A 26248-nucleotide genomic window follows, 5' to 3' on the forward strand; every position below is an offset into this window, starting at 1 on the left:
ACTCAATTGATAAAATTACTGTGGATGTGTATTTTTCCGTTCTATGAAATAGCTATATATTTCTCAAAATATATATTCGACATGATAGAAGAAAAAGCCAAGCAAGTAGATCTCAAGTAGGTCTATAAAATTAAACATAGGGTGCACAATTTGACAATTTTGTAAAACTTTCTGGATTGTTCATTGAATATGTTGCCTATGAAAATACATTAAATACGCGCAGTGATCTTATTTTTCCGATTGTGACGCAATTTGTTGTATTTGTTTTTCAGCTGGTCCACGGCTGCTAGGAATTTCGCGCAATTCGCGGAATTTCACAATAATTGACAAAATGACACATTTTGTATAAGGAAAATGTCACTTTGTAGGATATTGTGAATGACACGGCGCGAAATTCCTCAACACCCTCACCTCATTTCAGGGATATTACTCTCGATATTACTTACTTCGCCGATTTTCATGAACTTTTTCCCCTATTTGGTGAGATCAATATCTTTCATTTTCTGTGTGAATTTATATTCTCGAAAATTTACTTTCGAAGCCACGCTAGAAAAACCTTCTTTGTGTCTCAAAAAAGACATCTTTATGGCTGTATCTTAGCGACATGGTTTCTGCCACTGTTTCGATCTGAGAGACAGTGCTATGCAATTTCATAGTTCCTTAAAAATTTTAAAGAATTATATTTGCCAACATCAACATCAGCATGTACAAGTCTAGCGAATCATGAGCAAAATGAAAGTAAACTGTCATTCGTCGCTATCCAAATATCGAAATATTTTATTTGTAATTTCGGATGATTATTGAATAAAAAAAAAAACTTTCATTCCGCTTTATCCCTAGCCATGCAGTCACATGCGAGACATGTGGTCAAGCTAGCACATAGCTGGAAAATGTCAACAAAAACACGTACGAGTGTTGTGCAAAAACGAAGGAAGAACGAACCTTCATTCGTTCTTGCACAACACTCGTACGTGCATTTGTTGGTAGTTTCTTCCAAAAACATTACCAATTTTCATTCGTGTTTTAAAGTCTTCTTAGTAAAGTGCTTTCAAGACATTTCTAGACTGTTCCGTTTATGATTTTTTTTTTAAATTTAGTCAAATAGGGTTGTTTACGGTGATGGCCAGTGCCGCCTCTAGCATATTCAGCGTCCAGGAATATTCAGCTCTCCAGCATCTCTTTGGTATAACTACAAATTTCTATGCATTCTCCTGGGATCTCCTTCAGTTTTTAAAAGACAGAGACTTCTGCCCTAGATCGAAAATGTACACCTCTTTTTATATTTTTGGTAAGACTTTATTTCAATTAATGGAAATTTCTCTAATCGTATTAAGGTACTAATATAAATAGAATAAATTAAATAAATTACAAAACTGTTTCAGAATCAACGTATAAAAAATCAGGAGATATCCCTCATTATCTTTCACAAGGAGTGAGTTCTGACAAGATACCTTTTTAACTTGAATTACAATTAGAGAATAAAAATATCGAGTCTTCATATTATCTAAATTCGAAAAAAAGAAACTTTCTGTGCGATCAGCGATCTTATAAGTCTTTTTTGTTGAAGTATTAGTTCTACTATGATCTAATTATACAGAATTTCCGATTGTCTTTACATAATTATCTATTAATAAGCAGTCATTGCGCGATTATGTCGACTCTGATTCTTGAGTGGGTACATGAAAAACATCTTGAAATGCTCTATCGAATGCCGGTCGTATACTTCTTAAAACATTCACACCGAACGCCGCTTTTAACTCCAATATCTTCAATAAACTCATGATGCCAGATGGCGGTTCAGTTGGCTCAAAGGTATCGGATGTTGAAACATCGGATTTCTTTTGCAACGTATCATTCAATGGCTTCTCGCCATTAACGGTTCTCATCATTGCTTCTCTATTTGATATCTTACTCTCTATCTCTATGGGATTGTCTAGTAATTCATTGACAAATTTTATGCCTTCGCTTATGTGAATGACACCACTTGTGATAGTATCACTTAGGAATCGATTTTTTCCTTTTATATGCAGTTCATCTTGAAACTGTTCAATATCCTTTATCTCGGCAATAACTTTGCGCAGCCTGCCAATTTCGTAGTCAATGTGTTTCATTTCTTTCAATATGTGTTCGTTTTTTTCCATTGAATCAACTCGTTTCTTCAGCTGGTCATATGAATTTTCAAGCTTTTTTAGATCAGATTCAACAGCTTTCCGGTTCGGAGCTGTACCTTCAACCGAACGGCGCCGACGAGGACCGTGTTCAGGCACTACAACAGTTTTATCCCGATCGTTGTTCATATCCATCACATTTGTCTCTGGCACCACACTTCCTACGACAAATTGCGTCCGCCTTTTCAATTCGTTCGGGTTGTCCACCATAGAATCAGCTGATTGCAACGCATCGTCCACGTTTTTATTAGGAAGCTTGTTAATTTCGTGTACAACAGTTGCTGGTAATGTTGTGGTAAGTGTTGACTTGACAGTTGTCGATGCCGACGATGGTTGAATGGCGAAAATTGGACTCGAGATGGATTTTTGACTAACAACATTCTGTGAAGCTGGGGCTGCATGGTGAATTCTTTGATAGTTAGCAGCATGGTTTTGTGTATTTGGATGATAACCACTGTATGATAATTGTTGTGCAGGCTGCTGTTGCTGAAATTGTTGATTTGCTGTGTTTCTGTATCTGTTATTGTATTGTTGTGGATATTTGGATGGACTCTGATGATAATAATTTGGTCTCTGATGGTTGTAACGCACGTTGTTTCGGTAATTCGTGTTTAATGGCATTCCTGCAATAACTTTTCCAAATACTTCTTCTTCATATTGCCCGTCGGTTCCCGCATATTCTTCGTTGTTGTAATAGTACAGATCATCTTTTCGATCAGCAACATCGTACGATCGTCTCAATGCACCGAATGGACCTACAAAGTATCCGGCTAAACCAGCTGTTAGAACTAAACCTAACAATCCCACTGCTGGCATCATCTCTCTAGATAGATAATTGTAGATCTTTGTTCCGATCGGATTCTCCTTTTTCTTAATTGCTGTCTTTGTTGAATTCTTTATATCGTTTAGATGACTGTTGTTATTCGGCTTCTTATTGTTCTTCTTCTTTGTTTTATTGTTGTTTCGCTTAGGTTTTTTTGTCGTTGTTTTTCCCGGTGATCGGTCTTGAGGTAAATCAAAGTCTGCATCCTTAGGCTCAAGTACTAAGAACGGAACAGGTGTTTCCTTGGTGGTTGAAATCATATCACCTGTGATATCCGTAACAGTTACTTCTTCGGGTGTTTGCGGAGTTGTAGTGATTGTTGTTGTAGTTTGCTTTTTCTTCGGTTTTAGTATTGGCGTTTGTGTAAGCGGAACTGGCTCTGGAAGAATGTCAATTTTACTCGTATTTAACTCGGAATTATTAATAGTGGATGGTAGGGGAGTTGTCGTTTTTGGCTTTGGTTTGATCTTATTATTAGCTTGAGAAGATTTTACTGCAGCTTTATTTGGTGCCTTTGAATTGTCCCGAATTTTTGCAATTTTATCGACTTTTTGATTTTCAGCGCCACTCCTGGACATCTCTGGTGCTGCGGTAGGACTGGTTCCACTTAGTAGAATCCAAGTAGAAATCCCATCTTTTGAAGTTGAAGTTTCACGAAGACTCGATTGAGATGCCAGTTCTTTTTCGATTTCCTCCATCGTAACTGGAACTGCAACGCCTAAATGTCGTTTTTCGTCTACTAAAAGTGTTCCAGTGGACACAGTATTTAAATCAATTGGCTCAGACTGTGTTTGAATAGGTTTAACTTCAGATTGAACTCTTGGTGAGGTTTGTGTTATAGTTTCGATAGTGCCCGTATCAGTGTCCTGTGTTCTGGAAGCAAAGTAATGAAATTGTATGTACTGGAAATGTAAGTGTAAAGTATTCTTAGTTTTGTATAACTATTCAATGTAAATATTAACATGCGGAATATGTGTAGATGAGATGGTTTATATCAAGACTGTACATGGGGAGGTAACGCTGATCGCTGTGGCGTTTATCGCAAAAAATCCACTGAACTATGCTCTAATTTTCATACATAATTGTAGCGATATTTCCGTTCAGTTGTAATTTTGTATTGAAACGCAGTTTGAGTTATCGATAGCCCATGTTGTTTTTGCGATAAAAACAATGGCGATCGCCGTAACCTCCTCATATACAACTTTGGTTGATATGGTATAATGAAAGCATTAGGAGGCCAAACGTATTCCAAATGCGTAAACCGGACACAAAAACGAAACTAAGCATATTGAGTCAGTTGATGGTTTCCATTAGGTTTATTATTGACATTTCAGCTTGTTAGTACAAATAAAATATTTTTGATTCAACATCATCGGTTTTATATCACAATTGAATACAAAAAATAATAATTAAATTAATCTATAGAGCTATAACGTATCTATAATTAATTAAAGTCATGCATATAAATGTCATTTATGATTCGAGTTAAAGTTTCACATAAATTAGCAAATTGTTAGATTTAAAGCCACTAAAATGAATACATTAAAAGAAAAAATGAGTTTTGAAAATGGTTACGATAATTTTGATTCAAATGCAGCAGAAAAGCAGTAAAGAATAAATTGAACATTTTCGTTGTTAAGTTTAACCAAGACTTTGAAAATATAATGTTTTTTTGGAGTACACTTCGTATGCCATTCTGGTAGAAGTCTTCTCGATACTATGGTTTCGGCTCGTCTTAGCTGTCTCACACATTAGGCACTACCTCTGTACTGTATACAACAAATTCTACAAAAAGAACTTTAGTATATAACTCAACTGCAATTCATATCTGTATGTAGAGTAATCCGAATATTTCCACTCTCAATGCTTCTGAGAAGTTTGATATATTGCATTATCTGACCAAATATTCGTTTATATATATAATTGCTTAGTCAAACTGATCTTTACTTAAAATTTTATTTATAGATAGGAAAACCTGAAAATGAAAATAAATACTTAAAATTTGAACTGGGAATGGGCAACAGGCGTTCTTGGAAGTTACTTTTGATCGATTCAATCGATCAGTTCTACCTTGAACTGAAATTTCAAGACCGTATAATTTCACCTTTTACATGTTACATGTGTCGAAAACCGTACTTTCCTTTTCATGTTCCAAGAACGTCTTTCGACGTACTCAGCATGTAAAATACATTTGTATGCTTGCTAAGAGGACCGAAAGTAAAGCTGTCAATTCGCGGGGCGAAAGCTTTCGCTTTCGCCCCTTGAATTGACATTTCTTTACTTTCGGTCCTCTTAGCAAGCATACAAAACTTAATACGTAACTCTTTCGGCCTACTCAATCGATACGTAAATAACTATTGTATGCTTGCTAAGAGGACCGAAAGTAAAGCTGCTTTCGCTTTCGCCCCTTGAATTGACATTTCTTTACTTTCGGTCCTCTTAGCAAGCATACAAAACTTAATACGTAACTCTTTCGGCCTACTCAATCGATACGTAAATAACTATACATTACTCGGGATAAAAATAAAAAGTCTAGTTTTCGTGTTTATTTGACCTCTGCAACGCCTCGGATCACCAAAATTCACACTAAAACTCTATTTTTCATCTTTTTATTCCTAGTTATGTAAAATACTAACAAATTCTTATGTGACAGCAAAATTTTTGTTTTTGTCAGCAAACTTGTTTATTTGTACAAGCAAAATTATTTTCTGTCATCAGTAAATTTAGTTAATTTTACAGCAATTTTTCTAATAACAAAATTAATATTTTACGAATTAATATGCATGAAATGTTAGGGTCAAGCGTTCCGTTCAATTCTACCTACTTTTGCGAAATACAACGGTCTTTTATTCAATCCCAGCGAATTTACCTTTTACGAGAGGGTCTAGTCATACAAACAAAACTGCTTCTACGTCTTTACCACTACCACAAGCGTGATTGTAACTATTCCACCCTTGTACAGACGTAAAGCATTTTTGATTGCATGAGTGGACCAGCTGAAAAATAGTTAAATCAAATTTCTATACAAATGTCAATGCAGTCCACTGAATTCTAAATTGATTTAAAAAAGAACTTCCAACAACTCCCCCATACCCATCAGACAGAACAATAAGTATAAAATTTGAATTTTCAGGGGTGTTTGTAACATTCACTTTCAGTTCGACAAAAATAAGAACTCATCTATTCAACGTTTATAATACAACTTCTTTCACATACGGTGTTTAGAGAACTAGAGAGCTAGTCCGTTTTTAGTCAGCAGACCAACTATCTGGCAACCCGATCACATTGTTATGTGACGTCATAAGACAAGAAAGTCTCAGTTGAAAAAGAACCTTAAAAGTTTCCATCCATTTAGTTTTTAAACAACAAATTAATGGTGGTGACACCTAACGTTTAATAGGTGAAATCGTCAATAATTCCATAGAAATTTCAGATCAGCCGATAAAAATGGCTGCCGCCATTTTGTCTGTTGGCTTCAGTTTCAATTATTTTTATTTCTTTTGTGTGAACTACTAAATAAAATTAGCAAAAGTGAAACCATTAAAGCAACAAAATCAATGGCAGGAATCTGTGAAATGAGCATTTGTATTATGAAAATTGAAGTGTGACGAGAAATTTGTGCAATTTATGGAAAAATTCGGTTGAAAACGGGCATTTTAAAAGATGAAAAAACAATAAACCGAATTACTTTTTCAAAAATCAGAAACCATCCAAAAACGTGTAAATTAAGTGTGTAAATAAGCCATAAGCCTACATGTACTCTAAGAGATATCACTGCAGCTTTCAGATCCTTTTTTTGGTTTTGTGCTATGAAAAAGGGGTGATTCCTCAGTCGATTTATGTACGATTCGAGATAATACAAATAATTTTCTGTTAAATTTTATGTTTTTCACTTACAGCATTATAGCAGTAATAGTTTCATACGGTATCCATGTTATTGGGCATAAAAGAGCACTCCGTTTAGCCTCCGTTTACATGACAGTTGTAAAACAGAACAAAGGAACTGTGACGTAAACGGAGTAAAAAATTGAAATAAATTCAATTTCCACTCCGTTTGCGTGACAGTTCTTTTGTTCTATTTTACAACTGTCATGTAGACGGAGGCTAAACGGAGTGCTCTTTTTAAGTGGAAACTATACTTAAGTATTTGTATATACATACATTAACGTGGATATCGAACAAGTTGGACTGTGAACGTTGAACAGGTGACTTCTTACTTTTCTCGTAGCGTACACGTACGGCATTTAAACAACCCACACATTTTCTTGTTTGTGGTTTCCTTGTGTTTTTGTGAATTTTGCATGTATTTTTATATGGACGAATCAAAAACTCAAGTAAAACACTGTGTTTTAAACAAAAAAGCGAGAAATGAGTCGATTTTCAAAATTCCGTGCGTGTACAAATTATTAAAATAATTTTACAATATTCCACAGCTTTTTTTATCTGCTAGCGGTAGGAAAAAAACTCTTTTTGCTGTTAGCCTGCCGCTGTCAGATAAAACAAAGTACGCAACAGTCTCCAAAATGTTGTATTCACCTAGTGTAATTGGAACGTTGGTTGGCTTGGTCTATACAGATTTCCAACGCGTCAATACAAAAATTTGGAAGCAGTTACGTGATCAATAAACTACTACTAAGCGCATGCTTTCATCATCGCAAGCGTATTTAATACTATTAAATTATTTCGTTAAATTATAAATTTATTAACTACATGTCCGCTAAATTATATTTTTTGATTAGTTTCTGATAATGAGACTGAGGTATTCATGTTTTAGTGCTGATGGTTAATTTACAGCGTATTAATAACATTCTGTTATATTTATTAGTAAACCCCGTTCACAATTATCTTTGTATTAGTACGAATTCGTACAATTTACATTGATGTTTCGATTGCTAGTAAGGTAACACGAATTTTATCTTATCTAAAATTTGTTTGTTTTATCTGTTGAATGTCTGGGGTATAGAAAGAGAAAATTTATGCCAGAGATGGAATATACACAGAAAAATGTATTGGAGATTTTGTTTAGTCAGAATCTCTTGAAATATCGATACGCCATCAAGTCATACCCGTAATCATCGTCATATCCATGATTGTGGGCAAAATTGACAAAGCGTTTCTTGCGTCTAGGAAATTGAAATGTTTTGGGTTTCGGTTTAATTGTCCACTTTACTCCACTACTTTGATGTGGAGTAACACGCCAGGGACCAGGAAGTGGTGGTCGTTTTCCAGGATGTTTATGAACTATAACCGACGAACTTTGCCTCGTTTGTACTATCATTTTTGAAACCCACGGGTAGAGAAATAGAATCAAAGCTGTGCCGCCAGCAACAACCAATAAAACTGGCGAAAAGACCACCGTCCAAAATCCCAAACTGAACGGATTCAAAGCGAGTAAATACGGAGCGAAGGGCCACAATTTCTTCATTAGTTTTTTCACCCCGAACTTCATGCCGCCAAAATTAAAATCAAAAAAATCTAAGTCAAAGTCATCATCTTCATCATCTGGTTTTGGTTTCGGTTTGGTTATCAATCCTAGTGGCGTTAATCCAGCAGAAACCAAACTTGGAAGAACTGATAGAATTGGTCTCGTTTGAGGTAAAGGTGCTTGTGCTATCGGTGCGATCTGTTGTGGAATTGGAAACGGTAGATTATTAGGCGTTGGAAAGGGCTGTGGGAAAGGTAGTGGTGGAACGAAAGGACGATTGGGTATTGGAACTGGTGGATATGGTTCAATGCAAGTACCATCACAACATCCCCCGATACAATTAGGATCCTTTTGCTTCTCATCGAATATTCCTAAATCCACTTTGTTATCATGAGTCGATGTCCCTTTATTTGGAATTTTAATAACATGTCCTGCAGTTGTTGTTTCAACATTTTGGGTCAATGTCAATTTGAAATTCTCCTCACAGTCAGGATCATACTGATTCGTTGGAGACTCTTTGCATTTCTTTTTCTTTTTCTTTTTTACATTAAACGGTTGATTGTTGTACCCATTGTCGAAATTAAGCGAGTCTACGTGGTTGTAATCGTCATCGTCATAGTTAGGATCGGGATCGGCTGGATCATATCCGTAAACGTTAACGTATGGTCGATGTGTTGGTCTGACATTAAACCCTGGCTTTGGTGTTATTAAATGATACTTTGTAACCTTTGTTGGGGACGAATGATACAGTGGAGAAATTAAAGTCGCTTCGGTTGGAGTCGTAACGAAAGTTGGTCTAACTACACCAGCATAGCGAGTTGGGTATGGGTTAACGCTTTCGAGTTCGAAAACCGGTTTAATATTAGTAAAAATGGCAGTTTGTGGTCTGTGGCTATGTGGAACGTTAATGTAACCAGGATCTCCGGATTCATTGATTTCATATTCATAGTAGCGATTCGGAATACCGTTATGGTAAGATTTAGACGGTTGTGAATCGGGATCAATTGTTGAATGTATGGACGTGAAGCGATTTTGTTTCAAGTCATCAATGCTTATTTTTAGAAAATTATTCAAAATGCTGTTATTTGACCCGTCGTGATCTTCTACATTCTGTGAACGTGAGTTATTTAGACGTTGTAGATACCTTCTTATCATTAGTTCATCGTCTTTTGTGAACACTGCTGGTATTGCCGGAATGACTGTCGGAGTCGCTTCGGTAGTGTTAATGGAGTTGTTGTGTGTGAATTCGTTCGGTCCAGGCCGTGCGTGCGTTCGGTTGACCACACTTGCACAAAATACCACGAAGTACATCCACTTCATTTTTACGAATCTGGAAGAATTTAATTTATTTTAGTTTTACAAAGTCCGCCTCTGCCAATAGCTTATAGATAATTTTTATTAAAAAATCAACAAATAAGATATTGTTTCAGTTGATGTTGATCAGTTTCGTAAGCGACTACGCAGAAACGGTGTTTTTCGATATTTGAATGTAACAGAGATATGTGAGTCATCAAACAACGACCATAATTTTTGATAGTATTGGCGTAAGTTTAGGCTATACAATATTGGATTAATCGCTTAGACGTATTTTTTTTAAATTAAAAATAGTATAATTGTCACATTTTTTTAAAATGGTTGTTCGAGTGCTTTTGAAGTCGATATATAATTATGGCTAACTTTCTGCTTTCGTTTATTGAAACGAAAGTTAATTGTGGGAAAATTTATAATATATAATAAGTCCATACGCCTTTTACCGAAATTTTCTTTTTCTCGATAGAAAGTACGTTCTACACTTATGTCTCCGAAATGCTCTAATATTTTTAAAGAAAATGTTTATGCAACTCAGTCTCATAATGTTCGAAAACTGCGAACTTTAGATGCATAAAACGCTGTATGAATCTCGGTGCAATAGTTATTTATGGAACAAGAATCATATGGAGGTATATCATCGCACTAGATGTCAGATTGCCAATCCGAGGCGAAGCCGAAGTTGGCAAGACATCGTGTGCGATAATATACCAGCATACGATTCGTGTTGCATACAACGCTTTTTGCAATGAATAAAATCTAATAAATATAGAAGATAATCGTAGTATGAAGTCAGGAACACGTGGCTTTTTTCGCACTAGTGCGATAAAAACCCTTGCAAATCCTTTATCGCACTAGTGCGATAAAATATGTTCATATGACATTGCACACAGGCGGCATAAGTTACAAATATCATCACTGAATTGCATAAAGTACTTTATTAGGCTCACGACGTGTATTATGACACACCGCCTGCGGCACATAATTACACATCTAGAGCCAAATAAAAGAAATTTTCATTCGATGTCACAAATAACTATTATTAGACCCGTACGAAGTACTGGGGTCTTATAGGTTTACGCATACGTTTGTAACACGTCGAATTGGACTCCCTGAGTAAGGGGAAACCTATTGTGGCTGTCTAGAGATGCCAAATCCGCGAAAAAAAATGTCCGTCTGTCTGTCTGCACGATAACTTGAGTAAAACGCATCCGATTTTGAAAATTCTTTTTTTTCCCGTTTGGTAATGTCAAAAGACAGGCTAAGTTCGGAGATGAGTGATTTTGGATCGACCCCTCCCGAGCTGTGGCCCAATAAGTGCTTTACGGTTTTTCGAAGATATCTCCGGACATTTAAACGTTAAACTTGTAAGTGATACGTCAAATAAAAGGTATTTACAATACCGATCGACAAAAAAAAGTTTATGGAAATCGGATGACCGACTTGTGAGGTAGACCCCTTGGTGTGAAACAGACACAGTGCGGCAATCAGTTTTTGCTTGTAGGTCGGCCAAATTTGAACATATTTCGTTCGTTTTAGCTTTATTAGATAGGTATTGACCGTACCAATCAGGGGAAAAAAAGTTTATGAAATTATGTTCTCCGGAGCGTGAGCTAGGTCTCTTGGAGTGAGCTCTTATCTGGCTACTCGGCCGTACAGTGAACGTGGAGTATTTTGTCAATATCTCGAGTAAATTTTGACCGAATTTCATGATTTTTTTTTGTTTGAAAGGTATTAACGAATGTAAAGCGTCGGTACTATTTTCGGTTTCCTAACAAAATGGCTGCCGGCGGCCATATTGGATTTTAGTAAAACGATATAAAGTGGGAAAAATGATGCTTAGAGAGTTTCTGTTAACATGGAAATAATGTGTTAAGTGTGTGGGGTGTTTCAGGCATTCCATATGTGGACATCTATATTAGGGGGGTCCAAAAAATAAAAGTGTCGAGGAAGTTGGCGGACCCCTGGGAAAATAAACCTTTATGGCCTCCTGATAAAAATTGTATATGGGGCCGATGCGATCCGAGTTGGTTTATGGGTCGCTCAAGGACGAAATGTGTGAAAAAACACTGAAATTTTCCATACATTTTTTCCATTACTTTGTATGGGAAATTTTTTTTAACGACAATATCAAACTTTTTTGGTCCAGACAACTTAGATTAGATGCAAAAGCAACAAAAATGCGTTGGTTCCACTTTTTGGAATTTTTATATCGTCTGGGCACACCTAACAATATCGATATAGACAAAAATCGACATATAATTTCCAAGTAATACAAAGTCAGGCGAGGTCACTATTTAAATTAAGTGTTAGGTGTCGTTGTAAAGGTAATGACAGTGGCTTTCTAACGAGCCCACACACAATAAGTTTCAAGTTGGTGTCTTGACGTAACAGTCATTTGAAAATTGCCTGAGTTCACGACCCTGACATTTTTGCACCAAAATCGATTTCTATATAGCTTCAAAAAATTGTTTTCGAAAAAATTTCTTTTTGCAATGAAAGCTTATGCCATAAGCTCTCGTTAGACATGAATATATCCGATGCAAATCCCATAAATGTTTTGGAAGAACCCAAAGACTGAGTGAACAGATTACGAATCTATGACTGACTTAAGAGCTGCGAATGCACTTACAAATCATTAAATCGGTCTCTTTGGATTATTCTGAAGTGAAATAATCCAACTCACCTTAAGAAGTGACCTCAGCATCTGTTAGTTACGTTCAATTTTTCATTAACCCTCATTTTCGTGGTTTTTCACATATTTCGTCATTGCGCGACCCATAAACCAACTCGGATCGCATCGGCCCCATATATATTTTTTATCAGTGGGTCATATAGGTTCGTTTTCCCCGGGGTCCGCCAACTTTCTCGAAACTTTTATTTTCCCATACGATTCTGGACCCCCCTAATCTATATATATCTATATTCACCTATATTGAGCTATATACAGGCATATAGAGCTATATAATAGCATATTCATCTGTGAAATGTTTATTTATAGGAAAATATAGGTAAATATAGCGGTATATAGCTGTTTAAATAGGAATTTATGAAAGTTGACTTCGTACGGGGCTGTCTATATTGCCTCCGGCAATTTAGTTGTATATGATAACAAGGCAAAGAGTGGATAATGTAAGTGATTTTAAAGGGAGAATAGTTTTTCAGCAGAGAAGAAAATGAAGTAAGAGAAATGAAGAGTTTCACATTAAAGGCTTTTGATACGAATAGGTGTTTCGTACGGGTCGGCGTTAGCTATGTTTCCTGTTATATTTAGGCGGTCCAAAAATACACCTTTTTGACCCTAGTGATATATTCATATATCTTTGGATTCTTTGGAAAATTAATTATATGTTGGCTCAACGGATTCTGGCCAAAGAAAATACCTTTGATTTGTTCCAAGGCCATAGACAGGTTGGGTTGATCTTAAACTCCGGTAAATACCCATGGAATGTCATAACAAAGTAGTCGATTCACAAAAAAATAGAGCGCTGACATTAGTAGTTTTATGACGAAATGTATGTACTAGTAACAGATAGCAGAACTATATGCAAACATCTATTTTAGATTTTGTTTCCAAACAGCATTTCACTACATAAAATGCCAAATTTCATCCATTTTGATATCAAAGTGTATAAACATTGAAGGTGAATGCGCAGTTACGCACGCAACCCTACTTTGTGGTGAATTTAGTTTCGTTTTGTTGCACACAAGGAAACGTCGGTTGGCCTGTAGAGGCGCCAGAATTTTGTTTGAGCAATTTGAAATTTTATCGGGTTTCTGGCAGGTTTCTGGTTGTTTCGGGTCGAAAAATTGCGGGTTTTAAAAGTGTGCATTCGGGCGGGCTCGGGTCTGGCAGGTTTCGGAAAAAGGCAGACCCGCACATCTCTACTTTCAATACATATATTAACAACATATTGTACGTATGCGTAGCGATTCAGTGAAAGGGAGTGATCAATTTTTGAAAGTCTTATTGCGTGGCATTGTCTGATTGAAAAACTGATTACTTTTCGCGGATCAGTTTTCGGGAGTGCTGAGATCATTATGCGATATGTGGATAATGTAGTCAGTACATATTTTTGGCCGTGATAGCTCAATTTCGTGCAAACACCAAATGTAACTAGGTTATTTGCGTCTTTGTTTATCTTTGCTGGAGATTATATACCTTTTCTAGTGGCTGTCGATGAAAGCTTCCCTCTCGAAGATAAACAAACCTTATGAACCCTTAATATTTACAATCTTTAGCGACTTGGTTTTGTTAGAGCATTGCAGTTCATTTGCACAACTCAGAAATTTGTGGCATTCCAAGTGTACAAACAATTCTTAAATATACATCTACTGACACATCTGTATATAAATGGTTATTGACATTGGACTAGTTTACATGTATAAATGTTGTTTTCGTCGTATTTTTTGGCAACGCATTAACCCGACCGTGCAGAATAAAAACGAAAATTGTAGGTCAGTCCAAGTCGCACATCTATGGATTTGTTTTTGTATTTTTGAACATACGAAAGTTACTATAAAAGTACGATTAAAGTCATTTTACCATAAACCACAACCTACTTCAATTAACATCAGTCAAACGAAATAGCGATAAATTCACTTGATAAAAATCCTGATTTGCGTTATCATCAAAAAATGATCAGACTTTTAAAAATGTTACATACCTTTTCTATTTCAGAATTCGTTAGAGACGTGATGTTTAATTCACGGCCTAAACTATTTTTTCGACAATTATAAATTTACATATAATGTTGTAGGTGTGTATGAATGCACAATTATATTGTTGCTATTTAAATTTCTGAATGATATGAATATGAACTCATGCGATCATTTCTGTTCTTTTACGTTAAATTTTACTTATTTTCTTCTCCATATTCCCAAGGTAAATAAACATACTGAAGGTAACGCAAATACGCAAGAACGCACGGATCCCTACTTTCGGATGAATATAATTTTTATAATGTTGGCCACATGCAAAACTCAATACTAAACAACGCAGTTCCAACAACATTATTCTGTTAAACGTTTCAGTCGCAACATAACAAATCTTTTATTCACCCGAAACTTAAAGTTCGTATTTCTTGCTATTCCCTGAGGGTTTGCGTTACCTTGAGTATGTTTATATACTTTATGCCACTCAGCATCATAATATGCAAAATTTGCAAACTCTTGATGCCTCTGTGGCATAAAACGTTGTATGAATCTCGGTGCAAAGTACTTAATTAGGCTCACTATGTGTATTATGACACACATCTAGAGCCTAATAAAGTACTTTGCACTCTATATCATAAATATTATGCAATTCAGTGATGATATTTGTAACTTACGCGGCCTGTGTTCAATGTCGTATGAACGCATTTTATCGCACTAGTGCGATAAAGGATTTGCAAGGGGTTTTACCGCACTAGTGCCATAAAAGACACATGTTCCTGAAGTCACACTAAGATTAATTTCGGTGTTTATTCGATTTTCTTCATTGCATAAAACGTTGTATGCAACACGAATAGTATGGAGGTATAATATCGCACACGATATCTTGCCGATCTCGGCTTCACCTCGGATATCTGATATCTAGTGCGATAATATACCTCCATACGATTTTTGTTACGTACATAACTATTGCATATTCCATCCTATATGCATTTTCTTAACAGTCACCTGTCACTTGTGACACAATTTCTTTCTTTTATAAAAAGTTTTGGTTAAATTCTTGTTAGAGTTTTGAGTACATTAGTAGAATGCATCACCCTTAGCGATATCAGTTATTTTGTAAGTTACCCAAGGACTTGCGTCATTATTACCCTTTAAGGGTTTGTTTTTAAAAATGATATACAATCGCTAAATCAAACTGGTGTGCATACGTTATCTTGCACCAGCTGGTCCCATTTGGAATTGTATGTGACCAGCTGGTGCAAAATAACGTATGCACACCAGTTTGATTTAGCGATTGTATTTTCTTTTGAAAGTATGGTTCGAATAGTGAGCTAACGTTTGCTATAACCAGATTCATCTCGAATTCCAAAATCTAGGAACATACATGGAAACACATTCCTCATCTCTAAAATACCCCAATCCATCGAAAAAGTAATTAACGCAACGTTAAAGTAACGTAAGCAATTTCAGTTATCTAAATAAAAATGTTTTTTTCAATCAAATGCTAATCCTTAAGAGCATCACCCCTTGGCAAATTTTTAGCCTACATTTGTGCGCAAAAATATTCGTTTTTTGATGATTTCTCTGAACCAAAATATTTTTTTGAAAAAGTAAAAGCAAAAATATGTTACTTTTAAAGGAAAAATTGGTTTGTGGTTGACGACTTATACCACTTGGAGGAACATTTGCAAAATGTGTAAAATACACATTTTGAGAGGGTTTCTCCAAGTAAGTAAGGTTATGACTCACAAACCACATTTTCCTTTAAAAGTAACATATCTTTGCATGCTTTAATGGTTTTACTTTTTCAAAAAAAATATTTTGGTTCAGAGAAATCATCAAAAAACGAATATTTTTGCGCACAAATGTAGCCTAAAAATTTGCCAAGGGGTGAGAGCTCTTAAACTTTGAAATTCGATATCTAAACCAAATGTAAACCGATTTTGACATGTGATAGCTCGTTGAACTCGTATGGATGCACAGATTACAGAATGTCGAATGTCGTTCCTACGTTTGGGGGATTATTTGTTCAAGGGAACGAAGTCAGAAACTAACCGTAAAAAGCTCCTTAGTCTCTAAAAAGAACTTTTTTTTAGTGTATGAGTTGCGTCACGCACGCTGACTAACGTGCGCGCAAGATAATGACGGGTCTATACTGCCGACAATTTAATAAAATCGTCTGAGCTATGTAATGCTATAAGATGTTGATGATTTTCGAACTCTTTTTGTTTTCCAAAGGTATTGGCTCTATTATCCTCCATTATACCATTATTTTTAATAATATATTCAATATTATGGCCTAGAACTTGAACGGGAATTCATTCTATATTCCATTCATTTTACAAGTTCCCATGGAAAAATTATTTATAGTTTTTGACATGCGTTGCTTTGAGATATCTTTCAAATTTAATTATATTTTCGTGAGCTCACTTTTTTTGGATCGTAATATCATTGTCTCTTACATTTAAAGTAAAAAATATCAAACCGCAAAGATGTCATATGTTGATATTACAATGCCGTGATTTTGCTCTAAAATCGAATAGAACACGAAAAAATCGGTCAAAAATGATCATCTTGAAGAATGTTGTGTAACTGTTTTAAAGTAGAAAAACCCCCGTACTTAAACTCTCATCAGTCATCTTGTCCAACATTATAATAAATTTCCTTTTAATTATATTTAGTTCCTGACCTTTCACGAAACAACATAAAACGAAAAAAAAAATGCTTACCGATCACGATAATAACAGACTCTTCGTTCGTCGCATTTTGATGTTGTTATTTAATAAACAACATGCATATGTACGGTGTGGATGTATATAATACGGTGTGAAAGTCATTGAACTTGAATCGATATTCGTTATGCATTCAATTTCTTAATGTAGCACAGCTTCATAAAACTTCTAGTAAATTTTTTTTCGATAAATAAAATAAGTGGAAGAAGGTTAAGAATTCGTTGTAGATTTTGGGTATGTCTATCAGTTATGGATTAATTCATACAATAGTTTAGCATGTTCGGTACGGGTCAAATCATCAAAAATTCTCGTAAGCACGTTATTAACAAAATTAAGTTGATTTTACAAAATGAGAAGTACCGTTAATACAATACACGCAATGTTTACCTGTTTACCATTACAGTGAATTAGCACCTTCATTAGCATAAATATTATGTCAATGGAACTTCATGTTATATTCGATGGAATTTCGTTTTACGATTTTTTTGTCTTATGGTCTTGCGGTGTATTTTAATTATTAGCGTGTGTGAGACTGTTTTTTTTTAAACATTTATAGTCAACTTAAACGTTAAGAATTCAAGATTATTTTTTGGAGGGCTTTACCTCTTTGAAATCTCTTTCTAATTGACCATATTTAGATCAGACAACCTAGGCAGTAGTCACATCCATCCGCATTTAAACGGTTTGTTTGAGACGTTTGATAATTTAAATTCAAATTTCAAAATTTTTGTTGAACTACGTACTTTTTTAAAGTATAGTTTCCACTTAAAAAGAGCACTCCGTTTAGCCTCCGTTTACATGACAGTTGTAAAATAGAACAAAAGAACTGTCACACAAACGGAGTGGAAATTGAATTTATTTCAATTTTTTACTCCGTTTACGTGACAGTTCCTTTGTTCTATTTTACAACTGTCATGTAAACGGAGGTTAAGCGGAGTGCTCTTTTTTAGTGGAAACTATACTTAAGAGTATAACGGAAAAATTCAGTTATCAGTAGAATTTTTAAATTCCAGTTGCATGCAACGTTTTTCACAAATAGCCGCATGCGTTGGATGGGTGAATGAAGTAACTCTTATCACACGATTTCTACCCGAATTTTACTGCTGGAACCATCAAACGTAAACAAAAATCTTGCGTTAATTTCACGACGTTTATTGAGGTAGCCTTTGGCTCGGATTTGCCAACTGTACCCTTTTCAAAATAGCAATTTCCAAATCTTGTATTGATCCCTCGTGTAATGAACTACCTCCACTGCACCCAATCTTACATAGTTTATCTCGATATATCTCTTCTCGGCAGATAAAACACGGTCTGTACATCTGTCCAAAATGTTTATTTTGCCGATTTGGATGCACCGAGCCGATGGCGTACTAAACTAATTGCTACTAAAAGGAGCTCCTTCCTATTGTTAGGGTAGTTCATCATAGACCCTAATAAGCTTTGCCAAGAGAAGTCAGAATAATATTTTACTTCCAAGAAAAGTTATATGAAAATCTAAAACTAAAAATTAAAATATCAGCTCACTGCCTCTAGTTTCAGAGACTGAGCTCTACAGATTTCATCAATAAAATCAATATCCGAATATACTTTGTTGATAATTATTGTCAAATTACTGAGCCGTTCAACAATATGCTAGTTCTGTCAAAATTTTCTACTTTATACTCAAATATAAAAAAGGAAACTCGCGTCGGGAATACCCTTAATAAGTAAAATCACTCGGAACTATACTTATCTAATAGCTGCTAGAGTCCGTCAGCGGGCGATAGATCTTAGACAAAATGTCCGGCACTTCAAAAACAAAAAAGACATAACTATTTTCTTCTGAGAAATCAAGTTCCTTAACATAATTTAACTTCGATCTCGTCTTATTAAGGCTTTCCTTGTAAAAAAAATTGGTAAAAGTTCAGAACTAAGTATCATAATATGAGAGCGCTGAGTAGCTTAAATGTCTTCATTGGCTGTGTGCAACTCGGTGAAATGTTTTATTTTGCACACCAACGGCAATTAGTACATCTAGTGCCTAATAAAGCATATTCTAAAATCATGAATTCATAGCACATCGTTTATTGAAATGAATTTAGGAGAACTACTAGATTCCAATTTCGGTTGGCTATGAACTGTAAATAGTCAGACCGCTACTATGCAAATATCGAAAAATCATCAAAAATAACGACAACTTACCGTTATATTTGAATAAAAATTCCTCTAACGTTTTTGAATATAATGATCGAACTCACTTTTTTCTTTGACAAGAACAAAGTTTCGTAAACGTAAAATCAAGTTTTCCAATTTATATTTTATAGATTTCTAAAAATTGTTTTTCTTTTTTTTTTCTCGAATATTAACTCTTTTCCGGAACACGTCTGTCTTACACAATGATGTATTAAATCAACTTTGTCCATAAAAGCGCACTTATACAATTTCTATCGACTGATCACTCTGCACAATGTTTTCCTATTGACAACTTTCTTCGGCAAGTGATATTTTAAGACTGAGTTTGACTGAATCGTGGAGCTAACTGTTAGGAATACTCTGCAATGTGAGCAATGTAAGGAATATATGGTCACTGTCATATCATGATGAAAAAGAAATGAAACCAGTTAAGCAGTATGAGTGTTCTTGTTTTAACATATTCAGAAAACTCTAATGTGTATCAACTGGTTCCTCTTTCGAAACAAAAATGATGTTTAATAAAGAAAAGAAAAAAAAACAACACCAACCATTTGTGAGTAAAATATTGATGTGTAGTGTATGGATAAGTAAAAAAGAGTCACCGTTATGGTAAAGTTCTGAGAGTGTCTCAGAAGTGACGGTGTGTGACGACTATTACATTGAATAGTTATTAATAATTTAAAAGTTAGTTTTAATGAAGATACTTTGTGTAAGCATACTTACGATGCAACGATGCATACAATAATAACGTCGTGCCATGTATCATGTATATATCGTTGATTCGACGTTATTATTATAGGATGGAACAGATGACCTGAAAACTTTACAATTTAGTGGATATGAGTCCATACGCAGCTTTGTTTTGAATTGAAATCTCTGGTTGCTAATTTTTAGCCCCGTACGAAGTACTGGGGGCTTATAAGATTAATATGCCGTTTGTAACATGTTGAATTGGAAGCAGACGGTAAGGGCAAAGCATTTGTCTATGTTCATAGATAACGAATCAGCAATAAAAACAAGGCATCAGAACAGTCGGAGCGTTTGCTGCGACTTAGCCCCGTACAACCCGTAATCCTATTTCGTCCGCAACCATAATACGTCCGTAGCCCTAATAAGCCCGGAACCCTAATACGTCTACAACCCTCTAATGCGTCTGTTACCAAAATGCAAGTCAAGTTGGGCATTGTCAAATTTACTGAAACTGTTCATTTTTAAAATTGCGCATAGCGCAATTACGAAAGCCCGTACGAAGTACCTTTCAAATAAAACCAACAATTTACGACATTATTTTAGAAACCCAAAATTTTTTGCCAACTTTCCATTGGGTATTCAATTACCTCTCAAATGAAACAAAAACTAGCAAAATCGGTTGAGATTTACTCGATTTATGTGCAAAAAGCACTTAGGGCCGAGTAGCGGCCTTAGTGCAAGGGCCCAAATTTGAAACTTTTTTTGCCATCATTCTATTCGGCATTCAATTATCTCTCAAATGAAACAAAAACTAGCAAAATCGGATGAGATTTACTCGATTTATGTGCATAAAACACTTAGGGCCGAGTAAGCGGCCTTAGTCCAAGGCCCCAAATTTGAAACTTTTTTTGCCATCATTCTATTCGGCATTCAATTATCTCTCAAATGAAACAAAAACTAGCAAAATCGGATGAGATTTACTCGATTTATGTGCATAAAACACTTAGGGCCGAGTAAGCGGCCTTAGTCCAAGGCCCCAAATTTGAAACTTTTTTCGCCACGTTATTTTCTGTATTCAATTCCCTTCCATAAAAAACTAAATCTCGCAAAATCGGATGAGATTTACTCGATTTATGTGCAAAAAACACTTAGGGCCGAGTAGCGGCCTTAGTCCAAGGGCCCAAATTTGAAACTTTTTTCGCCATCATTATATTCGGCATTCAATTATCTCTCAAATGAAACAAAAACTAGCAAAATCGGATGAGATATACTCGATTTATGTGCAAAAAACACTTAGGGCCGAGTAGCGGCCTTAGTCCAAGGGCCCTAATTTGAAACTTTTTTCGTCACGTTCTTTTCGGTATTCAATTACCTTCCATAAAAAACTAAAACTAGCAAAATCGGATGAGATTTACTCGATTTATGTGCAAAAAACACTTAGGGCCAAGTAACGACCTTTGAGCCCTCCCAACAAGCCCACGTTGCATCTTACCCAAAAACAATGTTCAGCAACTTTGTTCTACTCGTCAATACCTTTCATTTCATATATCACAAGCAGCTATTGCGTGCGTATTTCGGTAGATATCGCCGAAAGACTGAAAAACACCTATAGGGCCCTAGCTCTGGAGGGGCCGACCCTACCATGCCCATTTTCGAACTTGACCTTACTTTTGTCGATACCAATCGGGGAAAAAAAGAATTTTGAAAAAAGGTTGTGATTTACTCAAGCTAGAGGGGTCACGGACGGACGGACGGACGGACATTTTTTTTTATTGCGGATTCGTCATCTATGAACATAACCAAATGCTTTGACCTTACTGTCTGCTTCCAATTCGACGTGTTACAAACGGCATATTAATCTTATAAGCCCCCAGTACTTCGTACGGGGCTAAAAATGTCCATCTGTCCGTCTGTCCGTGACCCCTCTAGCTTGAGTAAATCACAACCTTTTTTTTAAATTCTTTTTTTCCCCGATTGGTATCGACAAAAGTAAGGTCAAGTTCGAAAATGGGCATGGTAGGGTCGGCCCTTCCAGAGCTAGGGCCCTATAGGTGTTTTTCAGTCTTTCGACGATATCTACCGAAATACGCACGCAATGGCTGCTTGCAATATATCAAATGAAAGGTATTGACGAGTAGAACAAAGTTGCTGAACATTGTTTTTGGGTAAGATGCAACGCGGGCTTGTTGGGAGGGCTCAAAGGTCGTTACTCGGCCCTAAGTGTTTTTGGCACATAAATCGAGTAAATCTCATCCGATTTTGCTAGATTTAGTTTTTTATGGAAGGTAATTGAATACCGAAAAGAACGTGGCGAAAAAAGTTTCAAATTTGGTCTCTCGGACTAAGGCCGCTTCTCGGCCCTAAGTGTTTTTTGCACATAAATCGAGGAAATCTCATCCGATTTTTCTAATTTTTGTTTCGTTTGAGAGATAATTTAATACCGAAAAGAACGTCGCGAAAAAAGTTTCAAATTTGGGCCCTTGGACTAAGGCCGCTACTCGGCCCTAAGTATTTTTTGCACATAAATCGAGTAAATATCATCCGATTTTGCTAATTTTTGTTTTATTTGAGAGGTAATTGAATACCCAATGGAAAGTTGGCAAAAAATTTTGGGTTTCTAAAATAATGTCGTAAATTGTTGGTTTTATTTGAGAGGTACTTCGTACGGGCTTTCGTAATTGCGCTATGCGCAATTTTAAAAATGAACACTTTCAGTAAATTTGACCATGCCCAACTTGATTTGCATTTTGGTAACAGACGCATTAGAGGGTTGTAGACGTATTAGGGTTCCGGGCGTATTACGGCTACGGACGTATTATGGTTACGGACGAAATAGGATTACGGGTCGTACGGGGCTAAGTCGCAACAAACGCTCCGACTGTTCTGATGCCTTGTTTTTAATACGTTTCTGTATGGTAAAACGTACATTATGCATCAACCGACACGAAATTAAGAACCTGAGGGAAAATTTGGTTGAGGAAGCTAGTTTGTATACCCCGAGCTGAAGGCGACCAACATAATCGCCCAAGTGGACACTTGTGGTTGCTTACTGTAGCACCATCGTGATAGATTATCTATGTTTACAAAAGGAAGATAGAGCGTACTGTGATTTTATCTGCCTTCGAACATTTTCTTTTTGATTGCAACACGTACACTGTGTCCCATAAACAATATGCATCTTGTCAGACATAAAGTGGATTGAGATTTTCACATATTAGTACATTCCTGCTATAAGGATGTATTTTCGAGTCGTGCACTCAAACGAGCGCTTGCGCGAGTACTAGTACGAGGCTCTTATCATGGCGCTACGTTAGTAAAGAGCCGTGACGCAAGTCCGTTCACGCTAAAAAAATTTGGGAAAAAAATTCCGTAGGACTCTGGAAGACATATACACAACTTTTTTGACTAATACCCCTCCGCTCCCACTACTCCCCACCTACTTTATTCGTATTGGCCCTAAAGACCATAAAATTACCTTTCAAATGATACCCCACACGACCATGTACGTATTGTGTACCTCGAGAAATTTCTGTAAGAACATGGTAAAAAGTCCACTGGAAAATGCGTCCGATTTCGGTAGGCTGGTTTAATCGTATAAGCGATGATAAGTCTCTGCAATTTTTTGAGTTGGTAAATGTGACTTTATTGACAGAATTTATCCGTCTAGAGGGATAAATTCCAGTGTCTAGAAGGATAAATCCTGGGATAAATCGCCCATACCATTGTTACACGTAAGACTTTTATCTAATAGATTATAGCAACTACTTGAGATAATCCGAATCGTAATAACACATTTTCAAGGTTTCGTGGGCATGCGATTGTCACCCATGAGTTATGTTATGTTTATAGTGGATAATTTCAACATTTCATTGAAGAGTAACTACCAAAAACATTTTGTATTGTTGACTTAAGATTTTTTACGTGTAGTTCAGAAAAATAATCTTGCTCCCATGAGCATAACCAAAGTCCGCGCTTCTGGCCGAGATCAGTTTAATTCAACTGGGTTTCTCTATCCTTGAACACTGTAGTAATGAAATTATGTCGTACCTACTTAACTGCTTACCTAATCTTGACTTCTCAACATTTTTCAGAATTCAGCAATATGGGGAAAATTGACGAATCCAACACTACCAGCACAAAGTAAGTGATCATCATCTTATCGATTTGTAAAAATAAGTAAAAACTAGGGTAATCATTTTGAACAAATTTGTCTCTGCTACAGACACTTAATAAATTTACAAGACTTGTCAACGAATGAACATCTATATTCGCAATCGAAAGGATTACTAATGGTGTTCAATCAAGTGAATTTTCACGATGGACGGAAATACAAACCTCGAACTGGGGCCAATCTGGACTTGAATAAAATCAGAGACACATTTTCCCATTTTTCGTTTAAAGTTGAAGTTAGAGTTGATCTAACTGTAAAAGAAATATTTTCAGTATTATATCATCGTACGTGACAAGCTTTATTTCCATTAACATTTTCATGATGACATTTCTCGTTTGTTGTTCCATATTAGTGCCGTTACAGCACAATTTACAGGAATTCAGTTCGCTGATGGTAGTATTTTTAACTTACGGAGAAGGCAATGACAAAATTATGGCAAGCGATCATCCTTTTAGTTTGAAAGACATTGCAAATGCTCTGCAACCAAATAAAATTGAAGAACTAACAGGGAAACCGAAAATAATTATGATCAATGCTAGTCGAGGAAATAAATTAAATAAATCCGTTTCATTTAATCCTGCTGGCGGTACCTCTGATGGTACACCAACCGATTCGAAAATATCAACTTCGGTTGCTTATAATTTGGAAAATTATGCATTGTACGATAAGGACATCGGATGTGGATACTCTGGATTTTATCCGTTGAATGCGGACTTTTTGTTCTGTTACAGTACATACGACAGTGAGCAGATTCCATATCCACGCAGCACACTGTTTCGATGAAGTAATATTTTTTTTTACAAATTAATTTGCAGATCATTTGTCCTTTCGTAATGAGTACGGTTCGTGGTTTATTCAAGAATTTTGCGATGTCCTTGATTCAAATAAGGAAAGTTCGATAGAAATAATGGATGTACTCACGACAACATGTAGAAGAATGGCCAAGAGGCGAACCGATTCAATTGGTGAATTGGATAACATTAAACAAGTTCCAATGTTTACCAGCACTTTAACGAGAAAGTTTTTGTTTCTTCCAAAAAGTGTGATTAATTACTTGAAATCTAAATCAGCCAAATAGGCTCTTAGTAGTCCAGGGGCCACGGAACATCCTGTGACCATGAAAGGGGAGGAGAATCTGATGGTCGTTTTTGGTGCAGTTTGGTGCACTGATTACGAAAAGTTCGGGTGCCAGGCTGAGTTCCTGGTCATTCTCGAGATATCAGTCAGTTTTTGGCCCAAATTCGGGCTTTTTTCAGTCTTCGCTATATCGACCCATGAAGATCAAACTTTAGACTAAAACGGTCTTTGAGAAAATTATCGGATATTAAATTCTGCATCTTAGCCCTTTGGACGAAATTTTTGTAGGAATTGAAGGAACGGTCGAAAAAATCGATCGAAAATGAGGTAAAAATCGTTAAAAATCTAAGAAATGTGTATTTTTCAAGTTTTTCAAAAAAAATAGCTATTTTCATAATAAGATAGTAAATGGGATTGTTTTGCGCACTAGATGTGAGATTGCTGATACGAGCGAAGCGAGTTCGGCAACACATCGTGTGCGCAAAACCCCCATTTACTATCGTGTTAGGAACAAGGTTTCATCTCCTGTAATGTCACAATCACCACAAAAAACAAATTTCAAAAATCAAACTGAAACATAAACACGCCATGACACCGTCACTCATTCATATTCCCCACAAATAAAACACATCTAGTACACTGTCAAGAATTTGTCAATTTTCAGTGAATAAATGAGAAATTATCGAAGTTTTCCGTGAATAAATGTGAAATTATCGAAGTTAGTCGTGCGCAAATGACCATGTATCGAAATTTTCAGTTAATAAACGTACGTTCTGTGAATGACGTGTTTAAATCTAGCCCATTTTGATTCTAAATGTGACACTCAAATTGTGAATATATGACATTACAGGAGATAATAACACTTTTTTTTTGTTGAAAAACTTGAAAAATACACATTTCTTAGATTTTTGAGCAAAATTGTTCATTTTTAACGATTTTTACCTCATTTTTGATCGATTTTTTCGACCGTTCCTTCAATTCCTACAAAAATTGCGTCCAAAGAGCTAAGATGCAGAATTTAATATC

The 26248-nt window shown here is 35.9% G+C and overlaps 2 protein-coding genes across 4 annotated transcripts; one reads left to right on the plus strand and one right to left on the minus strand.

The window, feature by feature from the left end:
* Positions 1 to 1634: 1634 nt before the first annotated feature.
* LOC119083898 lies at positions 1635 to 19699 on the minus strand. Of its 2 annotated transcripts, none has more exons than XM_037193711.1 (3): positions 19350 to 19699; positions 9561 to 9746; positions 1635 to 3864 (listed from the first exon to the last, which is right to left on the minus strand). In XM_037193711.1, the coding sequence occupies exons 2-3, from the start codon at positions 9734 to 9736 to the stop codon at positions 1650 to 1652; spliced, it is 2391 nt and encodes a 796-aa protein (XP_037049606.1). In that variant the 5' UTR covers positions 9737 to 9746; positions 19350 to 19699; the 3' UTR covers positions 1635 to 1649. The 2 variants fall into 2 exon arrangements, with proteins under 2 accessions (XP_037049606.1, XP_037049605.1); XM_037193710.1 differs by having other exon boundaries at positions 19294 to 19699.
* On the plus strand, positions 9831 to 25600 carry LOC119083900 (caspase-3-like). Of its 2 annotated transcripts, none has more exons than XM_037193712.1 (5): positions 9831 to 9960; positions 24066 to 24114; positions 24197 to 24429; positions 24498 to 24887; positions 24961 to 25599. In XM_037193712.1, the coding sequence occupies exons 2-5, from the start codon at positions 24077 to 24079 to the stop codon at positions 25221 to 25223; spliced, it is 924 nt and encodes a 307-aa protein (XP_037049607.1). In that variant the 5' UTR covers positions 9831 to 9960; positions 24066 to 24076; the 3' UTR covers positions 25224 to 25599. The 2 variants fall into 2 exon arrangements, with proteins under 2 accessions (XP_037049607.1, XP_037049608.1); XM_037193713.1 differs by having other exon boundaries at positions 9841 to 9918; positions 24961 to 25600.
* Positions 25601 to 26248: the final 648 nt, after the last annotated feature.

Source organism: Bradysia coprophila, unplaced genomic scaffold (genome assembly GCF_014529535.1).
Source record: "Bradysia coprophila strain Holo2 unplaced genomic scaffold, BU_Bcop_v1 contig_70, whole genome shotgun sequence".
NCBI lineage: Eukaryota > Metazoa > Arthropoda > Insecta > Diptera > Sciaridae > Bradysia > Bradysia coprophila.